This window comes from Petromyzon marinus, chromosome 66 (assembly GCF_048934315.1).
Source record: "Petromyzon marinus isolate PM22_M1 ecotype Great Lakes invasive population chromosome 66, UKy_Petmar_22M1.pri1.0, whole genome shotgun sequence".
NCBI classification, from domain to species: Eukaryota; Metazoa; Chordata; class Hyperoartia; order Petromyzontiformes; family Petromyzontidae; genus Petromyzon; species Petromyzon marinus.
The window spans coordinates 4,254,975-4,278,078 of NC_133732.1; the positions used below are offsets into that span (position 1 = coordinate 4,254,975).

Genomic DNA, 23,104 nt, shown 5'->3' on the forward strand with positions numbered 1-23,104 from the left:
GTAGTAGTCGCTAGCAGCAGTAGCTAGCAGTAGTAGTCGCTAGCAGCAGAAGTAGCTAGCAGCAGCAGTAGGTAGCAGTAGTAGCTAGCAGCAGTAGTAGCTAGCAGCAGTAGCTAGCAGCAGTAGTAGCTAGCAGCAGTAGTAGCTAGCAGCAGTAGCTAGCAGCAGTCGTAGCTAGCAGCAGTAACTAGCAGCAGTAGTAGCTAGCAGCAGTAGCTAGCAGCAGCAGTAGCTAGCAGTAGTAGCTAGCAGCAGTAGTAGCTAGCAGCAGTAGCTAGCAGTAGTAGCTAGCAGCAGCAGTAGCTAGCAGCAGTAGCTAGCAGCAGCAGTAGCTAGCAGCAGTAGCTAGCAGCAGCAGTAGCTAGCAGCAGTAGCTAGTAGCAGCAGTAGCTAGCAGCAGTAGCTAGCAGCAGTAGCTAGCAGCAGTAGTAGCTAGCAGTAGTAGCTAGCAGCAGTAGCTAGCAGCAGTAGTAGCTAGCAGTAGTAGCTAGCAGCAGAAGTACAGTGAGGGAAAAAGTATTTGATCTCCTGCTGATTTTTGTACGTTTGCCCACTGTCAAAGAAATGATCCGTCTATAATTTTAATGATATGTTTACTTGAACAGTGATGATGGTGGTGGTGATGGTGGTGGTGGTGATGATGGTGGTGATGATGATGGTGGTGATGATGATGACAGTGATGATGTTGATGATGGTGGTGGTGATGATGATGACAGTGATGGTGGTGATGGTGTTGATGGTGATGATGTTGATGGTGATGATGGTGATGATGATGGTGAAGATGCTGGTGATGATGGTGATGATGATGGTGATGGTGTTGATGGTGTTGATGGTGATGATGATGGTGATGATGATGGTGATGATGATAGTGATGATGTTGATGTTGATGATGATGACGATGGTGATGGTGTTGATGATGACGGTGTTGATGGTGTTGATGGTGATGATGGTGATGATGATAGTGATGATGATGGTGTTGATAGTGATGATGGTGTTGATGATGATGATGATGGTGGTGATGGTGATGATGGTGTTGATGGTGATGATGGTGATGATGTTGATGATGATGTTGGCGATGGTGATATCAGCCACTTGTCCGAGCCGTTTCTGACGACGAGAGCTGCGGAACAGCAAATCAGCGGGTGGCCTTCAGCCCGACAACAACAAAACACGAAAAATAGTCGACGTCCGACGTTTCGGTCCACCACGTGCCAACGTCCGACATTTCGGTTGCACGTGCCACCCACCCACCGCACATAAATCGGTATGAAACTAGAACTGTAGACTCTCTTCGTTGTCGCAAGCTGAGGCCCCACTGAGCTGACATAGCTCTTAGTCAGAAGCGACCTCCTCGCCTGTAGACCAGGTGAGGTAGTCAACATCTCCTAGCCACCGTGGTGATCATGGTGGTGGTGGTGGAACCCACGACCTCCTGTACACCAGGCGAGGTAGTCAACATCTCCTAGCCACCGTGATGATGATGGTGGTGGTGGAACCCACGACCTCCTGTACACCAGGCGAGGTAGTCAACATCTCCTAGCCACCGTGATGATGATGGTGGTGGTGGAACCCACGACCTCCTGTACACCTGGCGAAGTAGTCAACATCTCCTAGCCACCGTGGTGATGGTGGTGGTGGAACCCACGACCTCCTGTACACCAGGCGAGGTAGTCAACATCTCCTAGCCACCGTGATGATGATGGTGGTGGTGGAACCCACGACCTCCTGTACACCAGGCGAGGTAGTCAACATCTCCTAGCCACCGTGATGATGATGGTGGTGGTGGAACCCACGACCTCCTGTACACCTGGCGAGGTAGTCAACATCTCCTAGCCACCGTGATGATGATGGTGGTGGTGGAACCCACGACCTCCTGTACACCAGGCGAGGTAGTCAACATCTCCTAGCCACCGTGATGATGATGGTGGTGGTGGAACCCACGACCTCCTGTACACCTGGCGAGGTAGTCAACATCTCCTAGCCACCGTGGTGATGGTGGTGGTGGAACCCACGACCTCCTGTACACCAGGCGAGGTAGTCAACATCTAGCCACCGTGGTGATGATGGTGATGATGGTGGTGGAACCCACGACCTCCTGCGCACCGGGCTAGGCAGTCGCCATCTCCCCGAGCCACCGCGGCGAACGACGGAGGCCGCCCCCGTCACCCCGCGAGGCGTCCGCCGGCCTGACCGCCGCTCGCGTTTGTGTCTCCGTCCGGCGACAGCGGCGGCGGCCGCAGCGGCGGAAGGGGAATCGCCGTGCGTGGAGTGCGGGAAGACCTCCGGCCGACGACGTCCCCGGGCGAAGGGCGTCGCGGGAGGCTGCGCCCGGTGCGGCGGCCCGACCCCCGGAGGCCCCGGCCCCTCGCCCCGTCGCCGAGGGCGGGCGGCGTCGGCGACGCCCGCCGAGCCGGGCGACGCTCCGGCCGCCGGCGGGCGAGGCCACGCCTGCCCCGAGTGCGGCAAGGCCTTCGCGTACCGGTGCCTCCTGAGGCGCCACTCGCTGACGCACGGCGGCGAGCGGCCGCACGCCTGCGCCGTGTGCGGGCGCTCGTTCGCGCAGCGCCGCAACCTGGCCATGCACGCCAGCGCCCACACGGGCGAGGGGCCGCACGCCTGCGCCGAGTGCGGCCGGCGCTTCTCGCAGCGCTGCAACCTGGCGAAGCACGCGCTGACGCACACGGGCGAGCGGCCGCACGCCTGCGCCGAGTGCGGCCGGCGCTTCGCGCAGCGCTACCACCTGCAGACGCACGCCCGCGTGCACACGGGCGAGCGGCCGTTCGCGTGCGCCGACTGCGGCCGCCGCTTCAGGCAGCGGCCCAACCTGAGGATCCACGCGGCGACGCACGCCCTCCGGAAGCCGTTCGCGTGCGCCGACTGCGGGAAGGGCTTCGCCCAGCGCTCCGACCTCGGCCGGCACGCCAGGACGCACGCCGGCGGCGGGAAGCCGCCGGAGTGAGGCGCCGTGCGCGCGCCCGTGTGTGAGACTCGCGCGTGTGTGAGTTGTGCGTGTGTGAGTTGTGCGTGTGTGAGACTCGCGTGTGTGTGAGACTCGCGTGTGTGAGACTCGCGTGAGTGAGACTAGCGCGTGTGTGAGACTCGCGCGTGTGTGAGTTGTGCGTGTGTGAGTTGTGCGTGTGTGAGTTGTGCGTGTGTGAGACTCGCGTGTGTGTGAGACTCGCGTGTGTGAGACTCGCGTGAGTGAGACTAGCGCGTGTGTGAGACTCGCGCGTGTGTGAGTTGTGCGTGTGTGAGTTGTGCGTGTGTGAGTTGTGCGTGTGTGAGACTCGCGTGTGTGTGAGACTCGCGTGTGTGAGACTCGCGTGAGTGAGACTAGCGCGTGTGTGAGACTAGCGCGTGTGTGAGACTCGCGTGAGTGAGACTCGCGTGTGTGAGACTCGCGTGTGTGAGACTCGCGTGAGTGAGACTAGCGCGTGTGTGAGACTAGCGCGTGTGTGAGACTCGCGTGTGTGAGACTCGCGTGAGCAAGACTCGCGTGTGTGTGAGACTCACGCGTGTGTGAGACTCGTGTGTGTGAGTTGTGCGTGTGTGAGTTGTGCGTGTGTGAGTTGTGCGTGTGTGAGACTCACGTGTGTGTGAGACTCGCGTGTGTGTGAGACTCGCGTGTGTGAGACTCGCGTGAGTGAGACTAGCGCGTGTGTGAGACTCGCGCGTGTGTGAGTTGTGCGTGTGTGAGTTGTGCGTGTGTGAGTTGTGCGTGTGTGAGACTCGCGTGTGTGTGAGACTCGCGTGTGTGAGACTCGCGTGAGTGAGACTAGCGCGTGTGTGAGACTCGCGCGTGTGTGAGTTGTGCGTGTGTGAGTTGTGCGTGTGTGAGTTGTGCGTGTGTGAGACTCGCGTGTGTGTGAGACTCGCGTGTGTGAGACTCGCGTGAGTGAGACTAGCGCGTGTGTGAGACTAGCGCGTGTGTGAGACTCGCGTGTGTGAGACTCGCGTGTGTGAGACTCGCGTGTGTGAGACTCGCGTGAGTGAGACTAGCGCGTGTGTGAGACTAGCGCGTGTGTGAGACTCGCGTGTGTGAGACTCGCGTGAGCAAGACTCGCGTGTGTGTGAGACTCACGCGTGTGTGAGACTCGTGTGTGTGAGTTGTGCGTGTGTGAGTTGTGCGTGTGTGAGTTGTGCGTGTGTGAGACTCACGTGTGTGTGAGACTCGCGTGTGTGTGAGACTCGCGTGTGTGAGACTCGCGTGAGTGAGACTAGCGCGTGTGTGAGACTCGCGCGTGTGTGAGTTGTGCGTGTGTGAGTTGTGCGTGTGTGAGTTGTGCGTGTGTGAGACTCGCGTGTGTGTGAGACTCGCGTGTGTGAGACTCGCGTGAGTGAGACTAGCGCGTGTGTGAGACTAGCGCGTGTGTGAGACTCGCGTGAGTGAGACTCGCGTGTGTGAGACTCGCGTGTGTGAGACTCGCGTGAGTGAGACTAGCGCGTGTGTGAGACTAGCGCGTGTGTGAGACTCGCGTGTGTGAGACTCGCGTGAGCAAGACTCGCGTGTGTGTGAGACTCACGCGTGTGTGAGACTCGTGTGTGTGAGTTGTGCGTGTGTGAGTTGTGCGTGTGTGAGTTGTGCGTGTGTGAGACTCACGTGTGTGTGAGACTCGCGTGTGTGTGAGACTCGCGTGTGTGAGACTCGCGTGAGTGAGACTAGCGCGTGTGTGAGACTAGCGCGTGTGTGAGACTCGCGTGAGTGAGACTCGCGTGTGTGAGACTCGCGTGTGTGAGACTCGCGTGAGTGAGACTAGCGCGTGTGTGAGACTAGCGCGTGTGTGAGACTCGCGTGAGCAAGACTCGCGTGAGCAAGACTCGCGTGTGTGTGAGACTCACGCGTGTGTGAGACTCGTGTGTGTGAGTTGTGCGTGTGTGAGTTGTGCGTGTGTGAGTTGTGCGTGTGTGAGACTCACGTGTGTGTGAGACTCGCGTGTGTGAGACTCACGTGTGTGAGTTGCGCGTGTGTGAGACTCGCGTGTGTGAGACTCGTGTGAGTGAGACTCACGTGTGTGTGAGACTCGCGTGTGTGAGACTCGCGCGTGTGTGAGTTGTGCGTGTGTGAGGCTCGCGTGTGTGGGACTCGCGTGTGTGAGACTCGCGTGTGTGTGAGGCTCGCGTGTGTGTGAGACTAGCGCGTGTGTGAGACTCGCGTGTGTGAGTTGTGCGTCTGTGAGTATCGCGCGTGTGTGAGACTCGCGCGTGTGTGAGACTCGCGTGTGTGTGAGACTCGCGCGTGTGTGAGACTCGCGTGTGTGAGACTCGCGTGTGTGAGACTCGCGTGTGTGAGACTAGCGTGTGTGAGACTCGCGTGTGTGTGGCTAGCGTGTGTGAGACTCGCGTGTGTGAGACTCGCGTGTGTGTGAGACTCGCGCGTGTGAGACTAGCGCGTGTGTGAGACTCGCGCGTGTGAGGCTAGCGCGTGTGTGAGACTCGCGCGTGTGAGACTAGCGCGTGTGAGACTAGCGTGAGTGAGACTAGCGCGTGTGAAACTCGCGCGCGTGAGACTCGCGCGTGTGAGGCTAGCGCGTGTGTGAGACTCGCGTGTGTGAGACTAGCGCGTGTGAGATTAGCGTGAGTGAGACTAGCGCGTGTGAAACTCGCGCGTGTGAGACTCGCGTGTGTGAGACTCGCGCGTGTGTGAGACTCGCGTGTGTGTGAGACTCGCGTGTGTGAGACTCGCGTGTGTGAGACTCGCGCGTGTGTGAGACTCGCGTGTGTGTGAGACTCGCGTGTGTGAGACTCGCGCGTGTGTGAGACTCGCGCGTGAGCGAGACTCGCGTGTGTGTGAGAATCGCGCGTGTGTGAAACTCGCGTGTGTGTGAGACTCGCGTGAGTGAGACTCACATGTGTGAGACTCATGCGTGTAAGACTCACACGTGTGTGAGACTCGCGTGTGTGTGTTGCGCGTGTGTAAGACTCGTGCGTGTAAGACTCACACGCGTGTGTAAGACATGCGTGTGTAAGACGTCTTACACACGCGTGTGTGAGACACACACACGCGTGTGTAAGACTTACGCGGGCGACACAAGCTTCTTTCACGTTATTTAACCGGACCTCCAGTAACCATTGGCCCAGCTTGGAAGAGTAGGCCAAGTAGCCTCTCGCGGAGAGGGCTCTGTGTACACTGAGGGAAAAAAAGTATTTGATCCTCTGCTGATTTTGTACGTTTGCCCACTGACGAAGAAATGATCAGTCTATAATTTTAATGGTAGGTTTATTTGAACAGTGAGAGACAGAATAACAACAAAATCCAGAAAAACGCATGTCAAAAATGTTATAAATTGATTTGCATTTTAATGAAGGAAATAAGTATTTGATCCCCTCTGCAAAACATGACTTAGTACTTGGTAGCAAAACCCTTGTTGGCAATCACAGAGGTCAGACGTTTCTTGCAGTTGGCCACCAGGTTTGCACACATCTCAGCAGGGATTTTGTCCCACTCCTCTTTGCAGATCTTCTCCAAGTCATTAAGGTTTCGAGGCTGACGTTTGGCAACTCGAACCTTCAGCTCCCTCCACAGATTTTCTATGGGATTAAGGTCTGGAGACTGGCTAGGCCACTCCAGGACCTTAATGTGCTTCTTCTTGAGCCACTCCTTTGTTGCCTTGGCCGTGTGTTTTGAGTCATTGTGTTGCACACTCGAAATGAAGGACATGGGCAAGTGCTCCAAATCGAGGGCAAGCACATTTATTGTGGTTAATCTGTAATCTTGTGAAGAACAGCACCGTCACTCTGTAAAATGCACCAACACGTGTGTCACACACAGCATTTCTTCCGAGTCGCCATTAACCATGTGGCGGGTTTGCAAGCGCGGTTAATCATTAACCCTGCCAGCCACCTACAGGCCCAACTCAGTCATCACATGCTGATGTACACACACGCACTAACGCACCGCACAGCACATCAGGACGTTCATAGAACCACACTTTTACTCCCTTGCTGCACAAGGATATAATTAAAAGAGTGGTCCCTTCCTAATGTGCCACACTCTCCCCCACAGAATGAGTGTCATCTCGACACGCCATGTTTTCCCTTGCAAACATTTTGCAGTCTTTTTCCTTAAACTGGTCATGAAAGGAGTTTATGAAATCGTGAACACAATTTTTCTAGGGATCATATCCCTTCCAAGATAGCGCCACTCCAGAAGCTCTCTATTTTGGGGTGAGCTCCAACTCTTTGTGCACGAAGAGATAGGAGCCCAAGCATTGTATTATGCTTTTGGAATTTACCAGACAATCCGGTATTATTAAACCATGCCTCACATTTTACTGACCAGAAATGGTTAGGATTCTTTTCCCAGTACCTGTCAAGATAAAATCCTTTACAGCTTGTCAATGCCATGTGGAATTTACCTCTTAGGTACTTACCTATCGGCCTACCAACATACTTGAAACCTCCTCACCATTTTTTTCCATCTTAAACAATGATCCCTTCTTAACATATTAAACACAACACTAACAAACAAAAACATCTTAAACAACTAACAACTATACGACCACAGCTTATATCTTGTCTTGATCACGCACGTTGTAGTCAAAAGTTCCTTGTTTCACCACGGTCTCCAGTAGCACTCAACAGTTATCTCTTGTGCTCTCGGGCTCCTTCTCACGATGGTAGGTTCACCTAACTTGTCATAGGTGAGTGTTTTTGGCTGTCTCCTCGCTCTTTGAGGGTGGAGTCTCCTGTCGTGATGACTACTCTCATCCTCTTCATCACTCTGTTCCAGGTCCCTTCCAGATTCGCCTGCTGGACCCAGCTGCTCTTCTTCATTATTCATAGTCAAATCGGTCTCACTATATTCTGATCCCTTCGGCAAAAAACCGTCCCTCAGTTGCTTCAGTTAACTGATATTCACTCTCTGAATCTGTCTCCCTGCTCTCTGTACCAGTTGGTGATAAATGTTCCTCGGCTGCTGCCGATAACTGTTGTTCACCTTCTGTGTTGTGGGGGTGGAATTCTTCAGCGTCTGGGTTCAATGGTGACTCCGTGTTTTACTGTAGCTTGCTGAACACTTTTGGACCAACTGAAGTCACCTCTGTCAAATTCTTCCTCTGCTTCCCACTCACTGTTGGTTCCATCATGTCCTTCCATGGGCCTCTCGTCCTTGTTTGGTGAGTTTTCTTTGTTGCTTTCCTACTCCGTTGCTTTTGTGATGGCTGCTCAATTGGGAGGAAGTCACAAGGTAGCAGCAAATTCCGATGAATCACTTTGGTTCGCCCTTCACCGCTCTCAGGTTTCACCTCATAAACCGGGCTGTCATTACTTTTTCTTCCGATGACAACATACACCTTGTCCTCCCAGTAGGAGCGAATTTTGCCTGGTCCTCCTTTCTCACTTATATTTCTCACCAGGACACGATTGCCTTGTTGTAGCTCTGCCCCATGAATTTTCTTGTCATACTGGTCCTTGCCTTTAGTGGCTTCTTTTGTTGCGCAGTCGGATGCTATTCTGTAGGCTTCCACCATCCGCTGTCTCCACTTCTCCACATATTGCTTATAGGATCCTTGTTCTCCCTGGTGTTCAAAACCAAAAATAAGATCCACTGGTAGTTTTGGAGACCTCCCAAACAGGAGATAAAAAGGTGAGAATCCTGTGGCTTCACTACGAGTACAGTTATAGGCATGCACTACCTTGGCCAGGGAGCTCTTCCAATCCGTCTTCTGCTCTTCAGTCAGAGTCCTTAACATTGACAGCAGGGTCCTGTTGAATCGCTCTACCTGTCCGTTCCCCTGTGGGTGGTATGGGGTAGTGTGGGAGCCTCTTATTCCACAATTTTTCTTTAATTGGGCCATCAGCTGATTCTCAAATTCTCTTCCCTGATCATGGTGTATTTTTGTTGGGAAACCAAATTTAAGGGCATAGTCATTGAACAGCTTGTCAGCCACTGTTTTTGCTGTTTTGTTGGTTGTAGCATAGGCTTGAGCAAACCGTGTAAAATGATACATTACAACCAGGATATATTCATATCCCTGCTTACATGTTTCAAGGTGCAGGAAATCAATGGAAACCATCTCAAAAGGGTATGTGGTTTTGATGTTAGCCAAAGGTTCCCGTGTTGGTATGTTTGGCTTTCTTTTCTTTAGGCAGTCACATACCTTTGTGACAAAATGCTCGACGTCGGTCTGCATCCTTGGCCAATAAAATCGATCTCTGATCAAGTTCAATGTCCTTTCCACGCCAAGATGGCCCATTTGCTGATGCATTTCTTCATAGACCAATGGGTGATACAGTTTAGGCAATACCAGCTGGGACCTGGTATTGGTTTTCCGGTACAGAATTCCCTCCTTACTGATGTGAAGCTTTGCCCATTCTCTTAATAATGCCCTCACATCACGGTTTTCTGTATGGCTGGCTTTTACCGAGGGCCTTAGATTTTTGCCTTTGTATTCCAATACTTTGCCAATGACTGGGTTTCTTTGCTGGGCTTGGCTGAGTTCACCCCTTGGGATCGGTTGCATCGAGCAAGCTAGTGAGTCACAATCCTGTATTTCAATGGCATGGAGTGGTATCAATCTGGACCAGGCTGTTGATTCCTCATGCTGAACGGTGACTCCCTGCATTGTTGCACTAATCACCTCTGGGCTGACTTTTTCAGTGCACTGAGCTATGAATCCATCAGTGTCCAGGGGCATCCTTGACAGTCCATCAGCATCTGCATTGGTTCTACCCGGGCGGTACTTGATTGTGAAATCAAAGTCGGCCAATTCGGCAACCTATCTTTGTCCAGTTACATTGAGTTTGGCAGTGGTGAGGACATAGGTGAGGGGATTATTGTCTGTGTATACCACAAACGAAGGGGCATGATACAGATAATCCCGGAAACGTTCACAGACTGCCCATTTCAGTGCCAGAAATTCCAGCTTGCCTGAGTGAAGGTGGTAATTTTTGTCTGGTGGAGTGAGAGTTCTGGACCCATAGGCTATGACTCTCATTCTTCCATCTTGCCTCTGGTAAAGGATAGCTCCTAGGCCTTCTTGTGAGGCATCGCAATGTAAGACGAATGGTTGATTAAAGTTTGGGTATGCCAATATTGGTGGACTGGATAGGTGATCAACCAACTGAATCAAAACTCTTTGGTGGCAATCTGTCCATGTTATTGGTGTTCTGCTAAGCAGTTGGCCTGATTTTGTTCCCTGTACTGTTTTGTTCTTTTGAAATTGCCTAGGTGTTGTTAAAAGCAAGTCATACAGTGGCCTGGCAATACTTGAAAAGTTCTGTATATACGACCTGTAGTAAGAGATTAATCCCAGCATCTTTCTGAGCTCTCCCACTGTTGCAGGATTCCTTGCTTTCAGTGCTTGAACTGGGGAAATCTCTGCTGGGTCCATAGTATAGCCATCTTTCGATACGATTTTGCCTAAGCATCGCACCTTGCTCTGGAACAACTCACATTTCTTTGCTGTCAGTTTGACACCGTGTTGTTGATACCGACGCAATACCATTTGTACATGCTGCACATGATCTTCAAAGGACTTGCTATGAACAAGGTTGTCATCCAGGTAAGGCTGACAGATTTCATCCCGAAGGCCAGACAGGCACTCCTCCATGCTCCTCTGGAATTCTGCTGGTGCTGAACTCAAACCAAAGGGAATACGCACCCACTCATATAATCCCCATGGTGTGATAACAGCTGTGAGGGGGCGACTTTCTTCATTGAGGAAGCCTTGATGGTAGGCTTTCGCTTGGTCTAACACCGAAAACCAAGAACTCCCACTCAAACTGTTAAGCATGTCTTGGATCCTTGGGATGGGATGCCTGTCAGGAACCGACTTCCGGTTCAGCTCTCGGTAATCACAACATAGTCTCAGGTTTCCATCTTTCTTCCTTACGCAGACAATGGGTGAAGAATATGATGATCTCGATTTTGTCACCCAGCCTCGATTGATCAAATCTTGCAGATACTGCTTAACTTAATTATGCAATGGTTTTGGGACTGCAATGTACGTCTTTTGCACTGGAGTCCTATCCTTGAGGGTGATATGCATTTTCAATGAAGGTATGCTCCCAACATCATTGTCATCCCTTGAAAAATAATGGCATTCCTCTCTGAGCATCATCTTGGCGGCAATTTGCTGCTCCTTTGTTAGGTGTTCCAGGTTTACCAGTGGATCCCATTTTTCGCCTTGCTCTTTAATATTTGGCCTCAGCTGCAGTCCCTTAGCTTTTGCTCCACCAGTTGTGTGGTCATCCTGTGTTTGTTGGCATGTCTGATCCTGACTAGGGGTGCATTGGTGATACGCCACAGGTCTTACTGCTGCTGGATACACAGATTTCACCGGCTGTAATTGTCCTAGGGTTACCCGCTGATCAAGTGTGATTCTATGTTTGGTTGTGTTGATCACTGAGATTGGTATGCAGGATGAGTTGCCTCTACTCAGTGTCACCAGGACCTCGTTGATGTGTAAACCCTCTGGCTATTGGGGCCTCTCTTCAGGGACAAACAGCATCACTTCATCTTCCCCCAGCTGTCCCAAATGAACACGACTTCGAACCATTGTGGCTTGACCTGGTGGTAGCACCACTCTCTGTTTGCCTGTCTTGACTGCCCCACCATCACTGTCCCGGTTGCCAGAAGACAACAGGTGGATGAGGACGTTTGTGTCTCCTGGAGTGATGGAGAAAGCCTCGCCCACAACCCCCACTTTAATGGGGTCCACAATTGTCTCTCCCCCTTCTGCCAGCCCATTGATGACCTCGATGACATTAAAATCAATAATGGGATCTTCCGCAACTCTGGGGTCACTGGATACCAGCATTGGAATGAGAAAGCACTGACTGGCCCCCATATTACTGTTCAATCTGAATGCCACCTCTATCCAGCCTGTGAATGGTATTTCTGTTTGGTTAACTGCCATTCCAGTAATTGTACCAGTCCCCAAGAGCTCTTGAACTGGTCTCACTATTGACTTAGGTAGATGCTTATTTCGCCATGCTTCATTTATAACACTGACTTGAGCTCCTGTGTCCCAGAGGGCAGAGGTTGATACGTGGTCCAGTGAACACTTCACCATGCATCTTTTCCCAATTAACTTTAACAGTCTGTTGTTGCATTTAGGCCTGAGAAAGCTAACCTTGTCCATATTTGGGTTCCTCCACTCTGGTGTCTTTTGACATTCTGTTTTCTTCTGTAATGTGTTGATTGCTCTGCAGAGGACCTTGTGCTCTTGCCAGTGTTGTTTTTTGGCAGGTATTCGCGCAGTACTGTACTGCGTGACAACCCTGTCACTTCTGAAGTCTTACAACATCATTCTCTTCACATAAACAGTAATGACACCCTCGGGACCCTGGCTTGTAGGTTACTGCTGGTCCCCCTGCAGCAACGCTCGCCAGTTTCCCTGCTGCTGTCGAGAGGCTCGACATCCATGGGCCAGGTGTCCCGGCTGGCCACATTTGAAACAATGGTTACATGTACCCCCTGCTCCAGCCTCTTGACACATCCTACAGCCTCTTTGTCGTATTGCTCTGTCTTGGGCAGGTTGTTTCCAGTGTCCTCGCTTGGTGTCTGGGGTGACATCATCCAGCCACCTCTTCCTGATCTCTGCAACTTCAGCCCTTAACTCGCTTACCATCTTTTCCAATCCCATCTCGAGATGGCCTCTCACTTGCTGATGTTTTGTTGCCCTTCTCTGTTTTGGTCCTGGCATTTCCGTTGTTGGATGGTGGTTTTGGTGATGTAACCACTTTAAATGGTCCATGTGAGTCCTGCTGACAGCCTTCGCTACTCCCTTTCAACTCAGCTTGCAGTTCATTCATCCGAGTTATTTTAGGAGCCACATTCCGTTTGAGCTTGTTTTGTCTCTCAAGTTCCAAGCTGGCTGCTTCATTGACTTTTTCAATCGGCATCTCATCAGTGACAGTGATGTCATCCAGATGGGGCTTTATTTGGAATTTCATAGAGTCACTGAGCAATCCTGTGCCAATCGATCTCAGGAACTTCCTGCGTACCATATCTGGATTGTACTGGTCATCAGCTCCTTTTTCTTTAGATGCAAATAATAGTCTGTCCTTTAATTCGATAGCTCGGAACAGAAAGTTTTGTGCAGTTTCTCTTGGCTCCTGAGAGATGTTCATCAACTTCTGATAGAGATCAGATGTGCTTTCTTCTCTATAGTGTCCCTTCAAAATGGTTTTTAACTTGTAAATAGTCAAATCAGTTTTTATTTCTAGCATGTCCCTCAAATTTAGACCAGGACTGATTGCTCTGACTACTGCCTCAATTATGTCAGATTCAGCATGTCCCTTACGGGTTCCTATGTCGATCTGGTGCATCAGATTGGTGTAAGATAACTTGTCTTTCTGCCCTCTTTCACCAATCTGCCCGCAGATCCTGAATTCTCTCCGTATTGTGACTTCCGGCACATTTCCTAGTCTGGCCATTCGTATGGGATTCAATGCTGCTGTGGTTTTTGTTCCACCTTCACTTGAGGTTTTATTTTCCTCAAGGGTTTTTCTGGATTCTTCTTGTGACTCGTATTTCACCATCCATATCTTCAGAAAGTTTTGATGGTGGCAGTGTTTGACTTGTTACCTTGCTGTCTTTGTCTTTCTGCTGTATTGTTTCAATGAAAGACAGCAGGTTTTGAACATATGCACAGGCCTCATCATCTTCTTCTTGGTCTTCAACTTTATCAAGTACTCTTTCTGCCATACGAATCAAAGCCCGTCTGCTTTTATCTTCACCAGTCTCATCATCATGGAAACACTTCAAATATCTGCATATTTCCATGAGCTGGGCTTTCTGCAGCTGATCCAAAGCAGTACTGGCCTTGTCCTGCAGCTGTTCCAGTGCCATGATGTGAAGACCGTTCAGATCCTTGCACGACTGTCTTTATGTATGCTTGGTCCGTCTCTTTGGAAGAGTTGATCCCCGTCAGTGAACTCTGGGAAACTCTCCTGCCAGGCTCGCCAAAATATGTTGCACACTCGAAATGAAGGACATGGGCAAGTGCTCCAAATCGAGGGCAAGCACATTTATTGTGGTTAATCTGTAATCTTGTGAAGAACAGCACCGTCACTCTGTAAAATGCACCAACACGTGTGTCACACACAGCATTTCTTCCGAGTCGCCATTAACCATGTGGCGGGTTTACAAGCGCGGTTAATCATTAACCCTGCCAGCCACCTACAGGCCCAACTCAGTCATCACATGCTGCTGTACACACACGCACTAATGCACCGCACAGCACATCAGGACGTTCATAGAACCACACTTTTACTCCCTTGCTGCACAAGGATATAATTAAAAGAGTGGTCCCTTCCTAATGTGCCACAATTGTCATGCTGGAATACCCATCCACGACCCATTTTCAATGCCCTGGCTGAGGGAAGGAGGTTCTCACTCAAGATTTGACGGTACATGGCCCCGTCCATCGGCCCTTTGATGCAGTGAAGTTGTCCTGTCCCCTTAGCAGAAACACACCCCCAAAGCATAATGTTTCCTCCTCCATGTTTGACGGTGGGGATGGTGTTCTTGGGGTCAGAGGCAGCATTCCTCCTCCAAACACGGCGAGTTGAGTTGATGCCAAAGAGCTCCATTTTAGTCTCATCTGACCACAACACTTTCACCCAGTTGTCCTCTGAATCATTCAGATGTTCATTGGCAAACTTCAGACGGGCATGTTTATGTGCTTTCTTGAGCAGGGGGACCTTGCGGGCGCTGCAGGATTTCAGTCCTTCACGGCGTAATGTGTAACCAATTGTTTTCTTGGTGACTATGGTCCCAGCTGCCTTGAGATCATTGACAAGATCTTCCCGTGTAGTTCTGGGCTGATTCCTCACCGTTCTCATGATCATTGCAACTCCACGAGGTGAGATCTTGCATGGAGCCCCAGGCCGAGGGAGATTGACAGTTCTTTTGTGTTTCTTCCATTTGCGAATAATCGCACCAACTGTTGTCACCTTCTCACCAAGCTGCTTGGCAATGGTCTTGTAGCCCATTCCAGCCTTGTGTAGATCTACGATCTTGTCCCTGACATCCTTGGAGAGCTCTTTGGTCTTGGCCATGTTGGAGAGTTTGGAATCTGATTGATTGAATGCTTCTGTGGACAGGTGTCTTATATACAGGTAACAAGCTGTGATTAGGAGCACTCCCTTTAAGAGTGTGCTCCTAATCTCAGCTCGTTACCTGTGTAGTGCCTTGGATTTCACTCGGACGACAATTGCGTTTCTTTCACCGTCACTTTTATTTCCATCGTTCCGCACACTAATTTCTCCTCTCCGCGCTCCGCCAACTCGAACACTCGAATACCCTCAGCACCGTCCGCTCATACCCCTTGTCTCCACACAGTCTCTTCTTTTCTCACCGCACACATAGTGATCCTATATCTATCTCCTTCCACACAGTGACTCGTCTATCTCCTCACACAGTGACTTGTCTATCTCTTCACACAGTGACTCTGTCTATCTCTTCACATACAGTGACTTGTCTATCTCTTCACACACAGTGACTCTGTCTATCTCTTCCGCCGTCCAAATCACCTAGTGTTTTTATCCCCTTTCCAATCAGCCTTAATTAATTGCCACGTGCCTCGCTGGCATTTTCCCGCCAGCTCCGCACCTGTCCAACGGCTCAGACTCCGTGACGCCGCCACTTAACGCTAACAGTCTCTCGACCAATCACTGCCCTCGTCCCTTGACTCCCTTAATTACTTTGGCTTGTTTACGCCACCCATGACTTCATCACCTGCCCGACCTTACATGACCCACACTGTATGTACTGTATATGGCCAATTTACCCATGTGTATTTTCTACTCCACTACATCACCCCCCCCCCCCCCCCCCCGTGATGAAAGAACCTAGCCATCCCCGGCTACGCTATACTCGAATTGGAGTAGTGGAGTGAAGCGGACGGAACGATGATAACATATATACAGAACGCACTCGCAACACATAACCATTTTGTACAACCACCCGACACGCACCACACAACGACACTCACACAACACCTTTATACAGAATCCCCAAACCCCCCAAAGTCAACGTAGTGTACTTCTGCTGGAACGGCTTCCCGCTGCCGGCCCATCTCCCCTCTCCCCTGCACGGGACACCCTGCGGTAAGGGAGGGCCTCGCTCGTCTCGCCAACGAGGGGCGCTCCTGGGCTCCACCCTGTGCCCACCCCTGTCCCAGCGACACTCTGCTGGCGGGACTGTCCGTCGTTCCCAGTCGGGACGGACATTGGTCCGGATCTGTGGCCGTTCAGTCGGCGTCTGGTCAGCAACTCTGCCCAAAAGGGGCGATCCTGCAGGCACACGGGGGGCAGATCTCTGGGACACGCACACTTGTGACCTCCCCACAGGTTCCTCGGACACATCCAATACAGGCCGCTCTCGGATGGGGGATGACGCGTTGTATGGTAACACAAATTTCTTCAGGCGCGACGGGTGAACAAACCATGTCCGACGACCGAATTTTATTCGCACACTCTGATCCCGTAAAACCTCCACAATATCAACGGGCCCCTGCCAGGGGCAGTGAAACTTTGGGGACGTTCCCACCGGCACCATGGGGCAGTGCAACCAGGCTTTATCTCCAACACTCCACGGCTGTCGTGGCCGCTGCCACATTAGCGGCTTGTCGTCGTGCCGTATTTTTCAATGCAGCCTCCCGGGCTTCCCTCAGACGGTCTAAAGCCACCTGCATTGGAGCAGGCACCGTCGTAGATTTCTCTCGCTTCCGAATTCCCAATTTAACAATAGCCGGCGCTTCTGGTTCCCGTCCATACGAAAAAATGGCGAGTACCCCGTTGAGGCATGCGGGGCCAATCTATACGCGGCCAGCGTCGCTGCAACATGCAGGTCCCAATCATCTTGAGCGGTGTTTACTTGGTGACAAAGCATGCACATCAGCGTCCTATGCAGCCGCTCGACCATCCCGTCAGTCTGCGGGTGGTACGGGGACGTCCGGATCTTTTTGGTCCCCAGCGAGTCACACACGTCTTTAATCAATTTCGATGAAAAATTTCTGCCTTGGTCAGTAAGCAATTGTTCCGGGGCCCCCTTATCTAAGACGTACCCTTTTAAGAAAGCCTCAGCGATTGATGTCGCTGACTGGTCTACTAGCGGCCATGCCATCGGCCAACGAGTTAAGTATTCCACCTCGACGAGCAAATATTTGTGCCCTCGGGGGGTGACGGGGAACGGACCCAAAATATCTAGTGCTACAATTTCGTTCACTCTCGAAACTTGAATCGATTGCAATGGGACACGATATGGCCGTGCCCGGCGCTTTCCTCCGCACACATTCCTGGCACGCTTTTACATGCTGTTTAACATCGTTAAACATTCCCGGCCAGTAAAATTCATTCCCCACTATCAACGCGGTCTTCTTCTCCCTCAAATGCATACATTTCTCATGTATCTCGTTAATGAGTTTCCCCCGCAACACCCTCGGGACAACAATACAACATTTTTGTGCTTCCACATCCCAGCGAACAAGCAACCCCTCCGTCAACATCAAAAATGGGCGATCCTCCGATCCCCTTGAACGAGAGGCACGCAGCCTCATCCTGGTCAGCGAGGAATCCTCTACCTGCAGTTGCTTCAACTGTTTCAATGACAATCCCAACAATCCAATTTCTGCTCCAGGGATTATCCCTGGCACTCCCGAACCCGCTGCAGCGACCGTTTGCGGAACCTCCTGCAGCGGCGGGCCGCAACGCAGCAAGCCCTCTGTGCACTGACACGTCTCAGCCGGTCGCGGCAACCTCGACAAAGCATCCGCGTTTACATGGCGCATTCCTTTCCTATGTTGGAACGTGAAAGAGTACTCCTGGAGGGTCTCAAGCCAGCGAGCCATCTGCCCCGATGGCTGATCCACGCGCAGCGAGTACTGTAGTGCCGCGTGATCAGTGCGGATCAAAAATTCCCTGCCGTACAGATACGGTCGGTACTGCCGAACAAAATGGACAATCGCCAATTCTCTACGCGTCACACAGTATTTTTGCTCCGCCGGCAATAACACCCGGCTGCCATATGCCACCACTCTCTCGATGCCCTCAACCATCTGTGACAAAACCGCGCCTATGCCCGTATCACTGGCATCCGTGTCAAGTATAAATAGCTTCGTAAAATCCGGGTATCCCAACGGCGGTGCGTCCGCCAGTGCGGCCCGCAACGCTTCGAACGATTTTTGTTCAGCAATCCCCCATTGAAACTTCACACCTTTCCCGGTCAGCGTATGCAATGGTCGTGCAATCGTGGCAAAATCCTTAACGAACCGCCGATAATACGACGCAAAGCCCACAAAGCTACGCACTTCCCCTGCTGTTCTCGGCACTGGCCATGTTCGCACACAACTCGTCTTTTCCGGATCAGTGGCCACTCCTGACGCGCTAACAACGTGCCCCAAATACTTCACCGATGTTCTTAACAATTGGCACTTCTGTGGTTTAAATTTCAATCTGGCGCGCTGCACTCTGCCAAAAACGGCGCGCAGTTGTTGCAAATGTTCATCGAAGTTCCTACTGAAAACAATCACATCATCTAGATATATCAAGCATGACTCCCACTGCAGGCCCGACAACACGAGTTCCATTAATCGCTGGAAGGTCGCCGGCGCGGAGTGGAGTCCCATCGGGAGCACGTTAAATTGATACAATCATTGTGGTGTCCGAAATGCCGTTTTAGGTCTTGACTCCTCATCCAGGGGCAATTGCCAAAAGCCCGACAAGAGATCGAGGGTCGAAAAGATTCTGGCGCCGGACAGGGCGTCCAGTGAATCATCAATTCGTGGAAGCGGGTACGCTTCCGCCACCGAAACTTTATTCAATTTCCGATAGTCAACACAAAATCGCATGGTTCCATCACGTTTTTTAACGAGGACAATAGGGTCTCCCCACGGGCTGGACGATGGGGCGATAATATCCTGCTCTAGCATTTCATCAACAGATCGCCGAATACATTCTTTCTCAAGCGGACTTACACGATGCGAATTTAACCTGATCGGGGGTACGCTTCCTGTGTCAATACGATGCCGCAACAACGTCGTTCGACCCACGTCGTATTTCCCTGATCCGAACACATCCTTAAATTCCACTAGCAACGCATGCAAACTCGACCGTTGCACAGGCAATAGCTCTGGGTTTTGTTTGTAAAGATCCCTTAACCATTCCGGATCGTCTTCCTCCCTTGACAACATTTCATTCTGTCCCGTGGCAAAACATGTTTCCGTTTCTGGACCCGGCGCACCCGTCGCATGCGCCAACGTAGTGCCCCCTTGAATAACAACCTCTTCATGCCCCGCGTTTACAATTTGAATGAAAGGATCGCAATATGTTGGTATTATGGTCAAAGCCCCTACCACGGTGGGCATTCTCGATACAGCATTTGAGGGTGTTAACAGCACTCCCTCCTGCAGCTCATCCCAAGGCAATTCCTTCTTTCACCGTCACTTTTATTTCCATTGTTCCGCACACTATCATTTCTCCTCTCCGCGCTCCGCCAACTCGAACACTCGAAGTCCCCTCAGCACCGTCCGCTCATACCCCTTGTCTCCACACACAATCTCTTCTTGTCTCACTGCACACATAGTGATCCTATATCTATCTCCTTCCACACAGTGACTCGTCTATCTCTTCACACAGTGACTCTGTCTATCTCTTCACACACAGTGACTTGTCTATCTCTTCACACACAGTGACCTGTCTATCTCCTCACACACAGTGACTCTGTCTATCTCTTCACACACAGTGACTTGTCTATCTCTTCACACACAGTGACTTGTCTATCTCTTCACACAGTGACTGTTTATCTCTTCACACACAGTGACTCTGTCTATCTCTTCACACACAGTGACCTGTCTATCTCTTCACACACAGTGACTCTGTCTATCTCTTCCGCCGTCCAAATCACCTAGCGTTTTTATCCCCTTTCCAATCAGCCTTAATTAATTGCCACGTGCCTCGCTGGCATTTTCCCGCCAGCTCCGCACCTGTCCAACGGCCCAGACTCCGTGACGCCACCACTTAATGCTAACAGCCTCTCGACCAATCACAGTCCTTGGCCCTTGACTCCCTTAATTACTTTGACTTGTTTACGCCACCCGTGACTTCATCACCTGCCCGACCTTACATGACCCCCACTGTATGTACTGTATATGGCCAATTTACCCATGTGTATTTTCTACTCCACTACACCTGTATAAAAGACACCTGGGAGCCAGAAATCTTTCTGCTTGAGAGGGGGTCAATACTTATTTCCCTCATTAAAATGCAAATCAATTTATAACATTTTTGACATGCGTTTTTCTGGATTTTTTTGTTATTCTCTCTCACTGTTCAAATAAACCTACCATTAAAATTATAGACTGATCATTTCTTTGTCAGTGGGCAAACGTACAAAATCAACAGGGGATCAAATACTTGTTTCCCTCACTGTATGTTTGTACGTACGTTGAACTTCTTTTTGCACCAGCCGTGCTAATCGGACGCTTCCGGCAGCAGTGGAGTGAACGTGGCTGTTGCAGGGCTGCGCCTTTACCCGTTGATTTCTATCAAAACGTCGTACTCAAGTTCTTAACGTTGCGGATTCACTCTTCAAACACACCGGTGGGCTGAAGCAGTAACCAATTGGCGTTTTGTTAACGTGACACATTCTTTGCTGATTGGCCATGTCGGGTGGTGGAGGGTCGCGACACATTTATAAAGAACGCGATCTAACTCAAAACACCTTTATTGTGAATAATACCCGTTGCGAAAGTCTTACGTGCTAAACAGGTAGATTCAAGTCCCCCCCCCCCCTCCATCTCTTTAAAGCGGCATCCCTCTCCAGCTCGGTCGGTAGCCCCTGGTTCTGTGTTTCACTGCTTTTCGTGCATCGCACATCGGGATCCTGGGATGGAATGCCGCAGTTATACATTTGCATTATTATTATTGTAGTAGTTGTAGTAGTAGTGCCAATCTGCCCAAGCAGTGACCACTTCTTTATGGCGCCGATATCTTTATGATGATGATGATGTCAAGCCATGATCTCCGTTAGAGGTTTTCCTCTCTTTCCGGCACCTTAAAATGTTTCCGTACAACAGCACAACTTTCTAACGCCATTCCTGTTGTCATCCATCCTACGACTCACAGTGCTGAGAAAAAGTTTGTTGAATCCCTTCGGATTTTCACGTATTTTGCATTTTTCAAACCTAGAGTGTTATTAGATCTTAATCTAAGTCCTAATAACAAAGGCGACCCGGTTAAACAAATGACGCGAAACACGTGATACTATTTTAAACATTCATTCGATCTTATACATGCAATAACCACGCCTGAAACAGCGTGTGAACGTTTATATTCAGCAACCGCTGACAGTCCGTTGATCAGCAGCGGCTGTAACGGAGCGTTTCCTGTAACCGTTGGTCAGTCGCTCTCACGTCGGATTTGGGGGATTTTGGCCCATTCCTCCTCACAGAACTCCTTCAGCTCGGTGACATTGGAGGGTTGCCTTGCTTGGACGGCTCGCTTCAGGCGCTGCCACAACATCTCGATGGGGTTTAGATCCGGACCTTGCCAATGGTTAAAGATAATAATAGGGGTTTTTCCCCTTCTGGCAACAAAACTGAAACCTTTTTAACAAAGGATTCATGTCGCTGCATTAACCACAATACCCGCAGTCAAAATGCAAAAAAAAACACACTGATAATATGTGATGCATTGTCCTTGAAACTGATTGGTCCACACCAAGGGACGGCTTTCTTTTGAGCCTCGACCCAATTGGTGCTCGACCAGATGACGCTAAATGGCGTCACACAGCTCAAAGACAATGCACTATCAAAGTAATGAGGGCTCGGGGTGAGCATCTACATCATTAGACCTCCTTTGCCAGTACCAAAATGTAATAATAGGGGTTTTCCCCTTTTTTCTGGCAACAAAACTGAAACCTTTTTACAAGGATTCATGTCTGCATTGACCACAATACCTGCAGTCAAAATGCAAACAAAAAACATACTATGATAATATATGCATATATGCATATTTGCATTTTGACTGCAGGTATTGTGGTTAATGCAGTAACATGAATCCTTGTAAAAAGGTTTCAGTTTTGTTGCCAGAAAAAAGGGGAAAAACCCTATTATTAAATTTTGGTACTGGCAAAGGAGGTCTAATGATGTAAATGGTTAAAGATATGAGGATGATGATGATGCGCGAGAGGAAACGGAGGTGAAGGTGACAAGGTCAATGAGGACGAATCCGGTGACGGGGAGGGGTAGACGAAGGGTAGGCGGGGTGAGAATGGATGGGTCTCTAAGGAGGAGCAGAAGATGGTGAGAGTGGCCGCCCGTTTGATGTGTAGAGGGAGTCCATTCCGGTGTAGAGGAGGCAAAGAGCAAGAAGAAACGGAACCGTGATTGAGCACGGGGGGGGGGGGGGGGGAGGTGGGAGGGGAACAGAGAGAGACATCTGGAATTGTGAACGCAGAGAGCGAGAAGGAACGTGAAGTGAGATGACAGAAGCATGGTGGGAAGGGAGCGAGCCGGTGAAGAGATTTATAGACCAAGGGTGAGAAATTTGAAAATGGCGGCGGTGGTAATATACGGGGGGATCCGACGAAGAGTTGAATGAGGGACGGTGACGTGTGGGGAGTTCAAAGGGAGACGGAAGACGATCCGGGCGCAGGCATTTTGGATTTGCCGCAGGGCAGCGAACGCCATGAGAGGGGGAGACCGAGGAGAAGGTAATTGCAAAAGTCGATTCGAGTGAAGGTGAGAACGAGGGAGAGACAGGGAGGGTGAGAGAGAGCGGTTCAGGAGCTTCGCGGCAGCAATTGATATAAGGGGACGGATTTTTGCGGATGTTTTAACGCCGCGTAGCAGGGCTTTCGCAAACCAGTATCCATGATGGAGGAGCGCAGAAGCGTGGTCACCGCATCTACGCCCCTGTATAAGGAACGAAACAGGAGGGGCTTCTCCACAAACGTGAGCTGCTGCCTGATGAAGCTGGTTGTAATTGCTGGCGAAACGTCACGGTGTTCAGATTGTGAATGTTGTGGCTTGGCTGTCCAACACACACACGCCGGTGTGGTGCTGTGCTCGCGCAATGCAGCTCTCAGAGACACCGTCTTGTTCAGCTTCGTGTAGATTTATTGTGAATAAAGTCCGCCGACTCGCCGATAACTAAA

At 50.8% G+C, this 23,104-nt stretch overlaps 1 protein-coding gene across 3 annotated transcripts in view; it reads left to right on the plus strand.

The window, feature by feature from the left end:
* The window catches only part of LOC116957913 (uncharacterized), a 69,658-nt gene extending 46,554 nt beyond the window's left edge, over positions 1–23,104 (plus strand). For all 3 annotated transcript variants that reach the window (XM_076054583.1, XM_032980365.2, XM_076054582.1), the window contains exon 4: positions 2,226–23,104. In XM_076054583.1, coding sequence (XP_075910698.1) covers positions 2,226–2,959 — 734 coding nt within the window. In that variant the 3' untranslated portion in view covers positions 2,960–23,104. The remainder of the gene's footprint in view (positions 1–2,225) is intronic.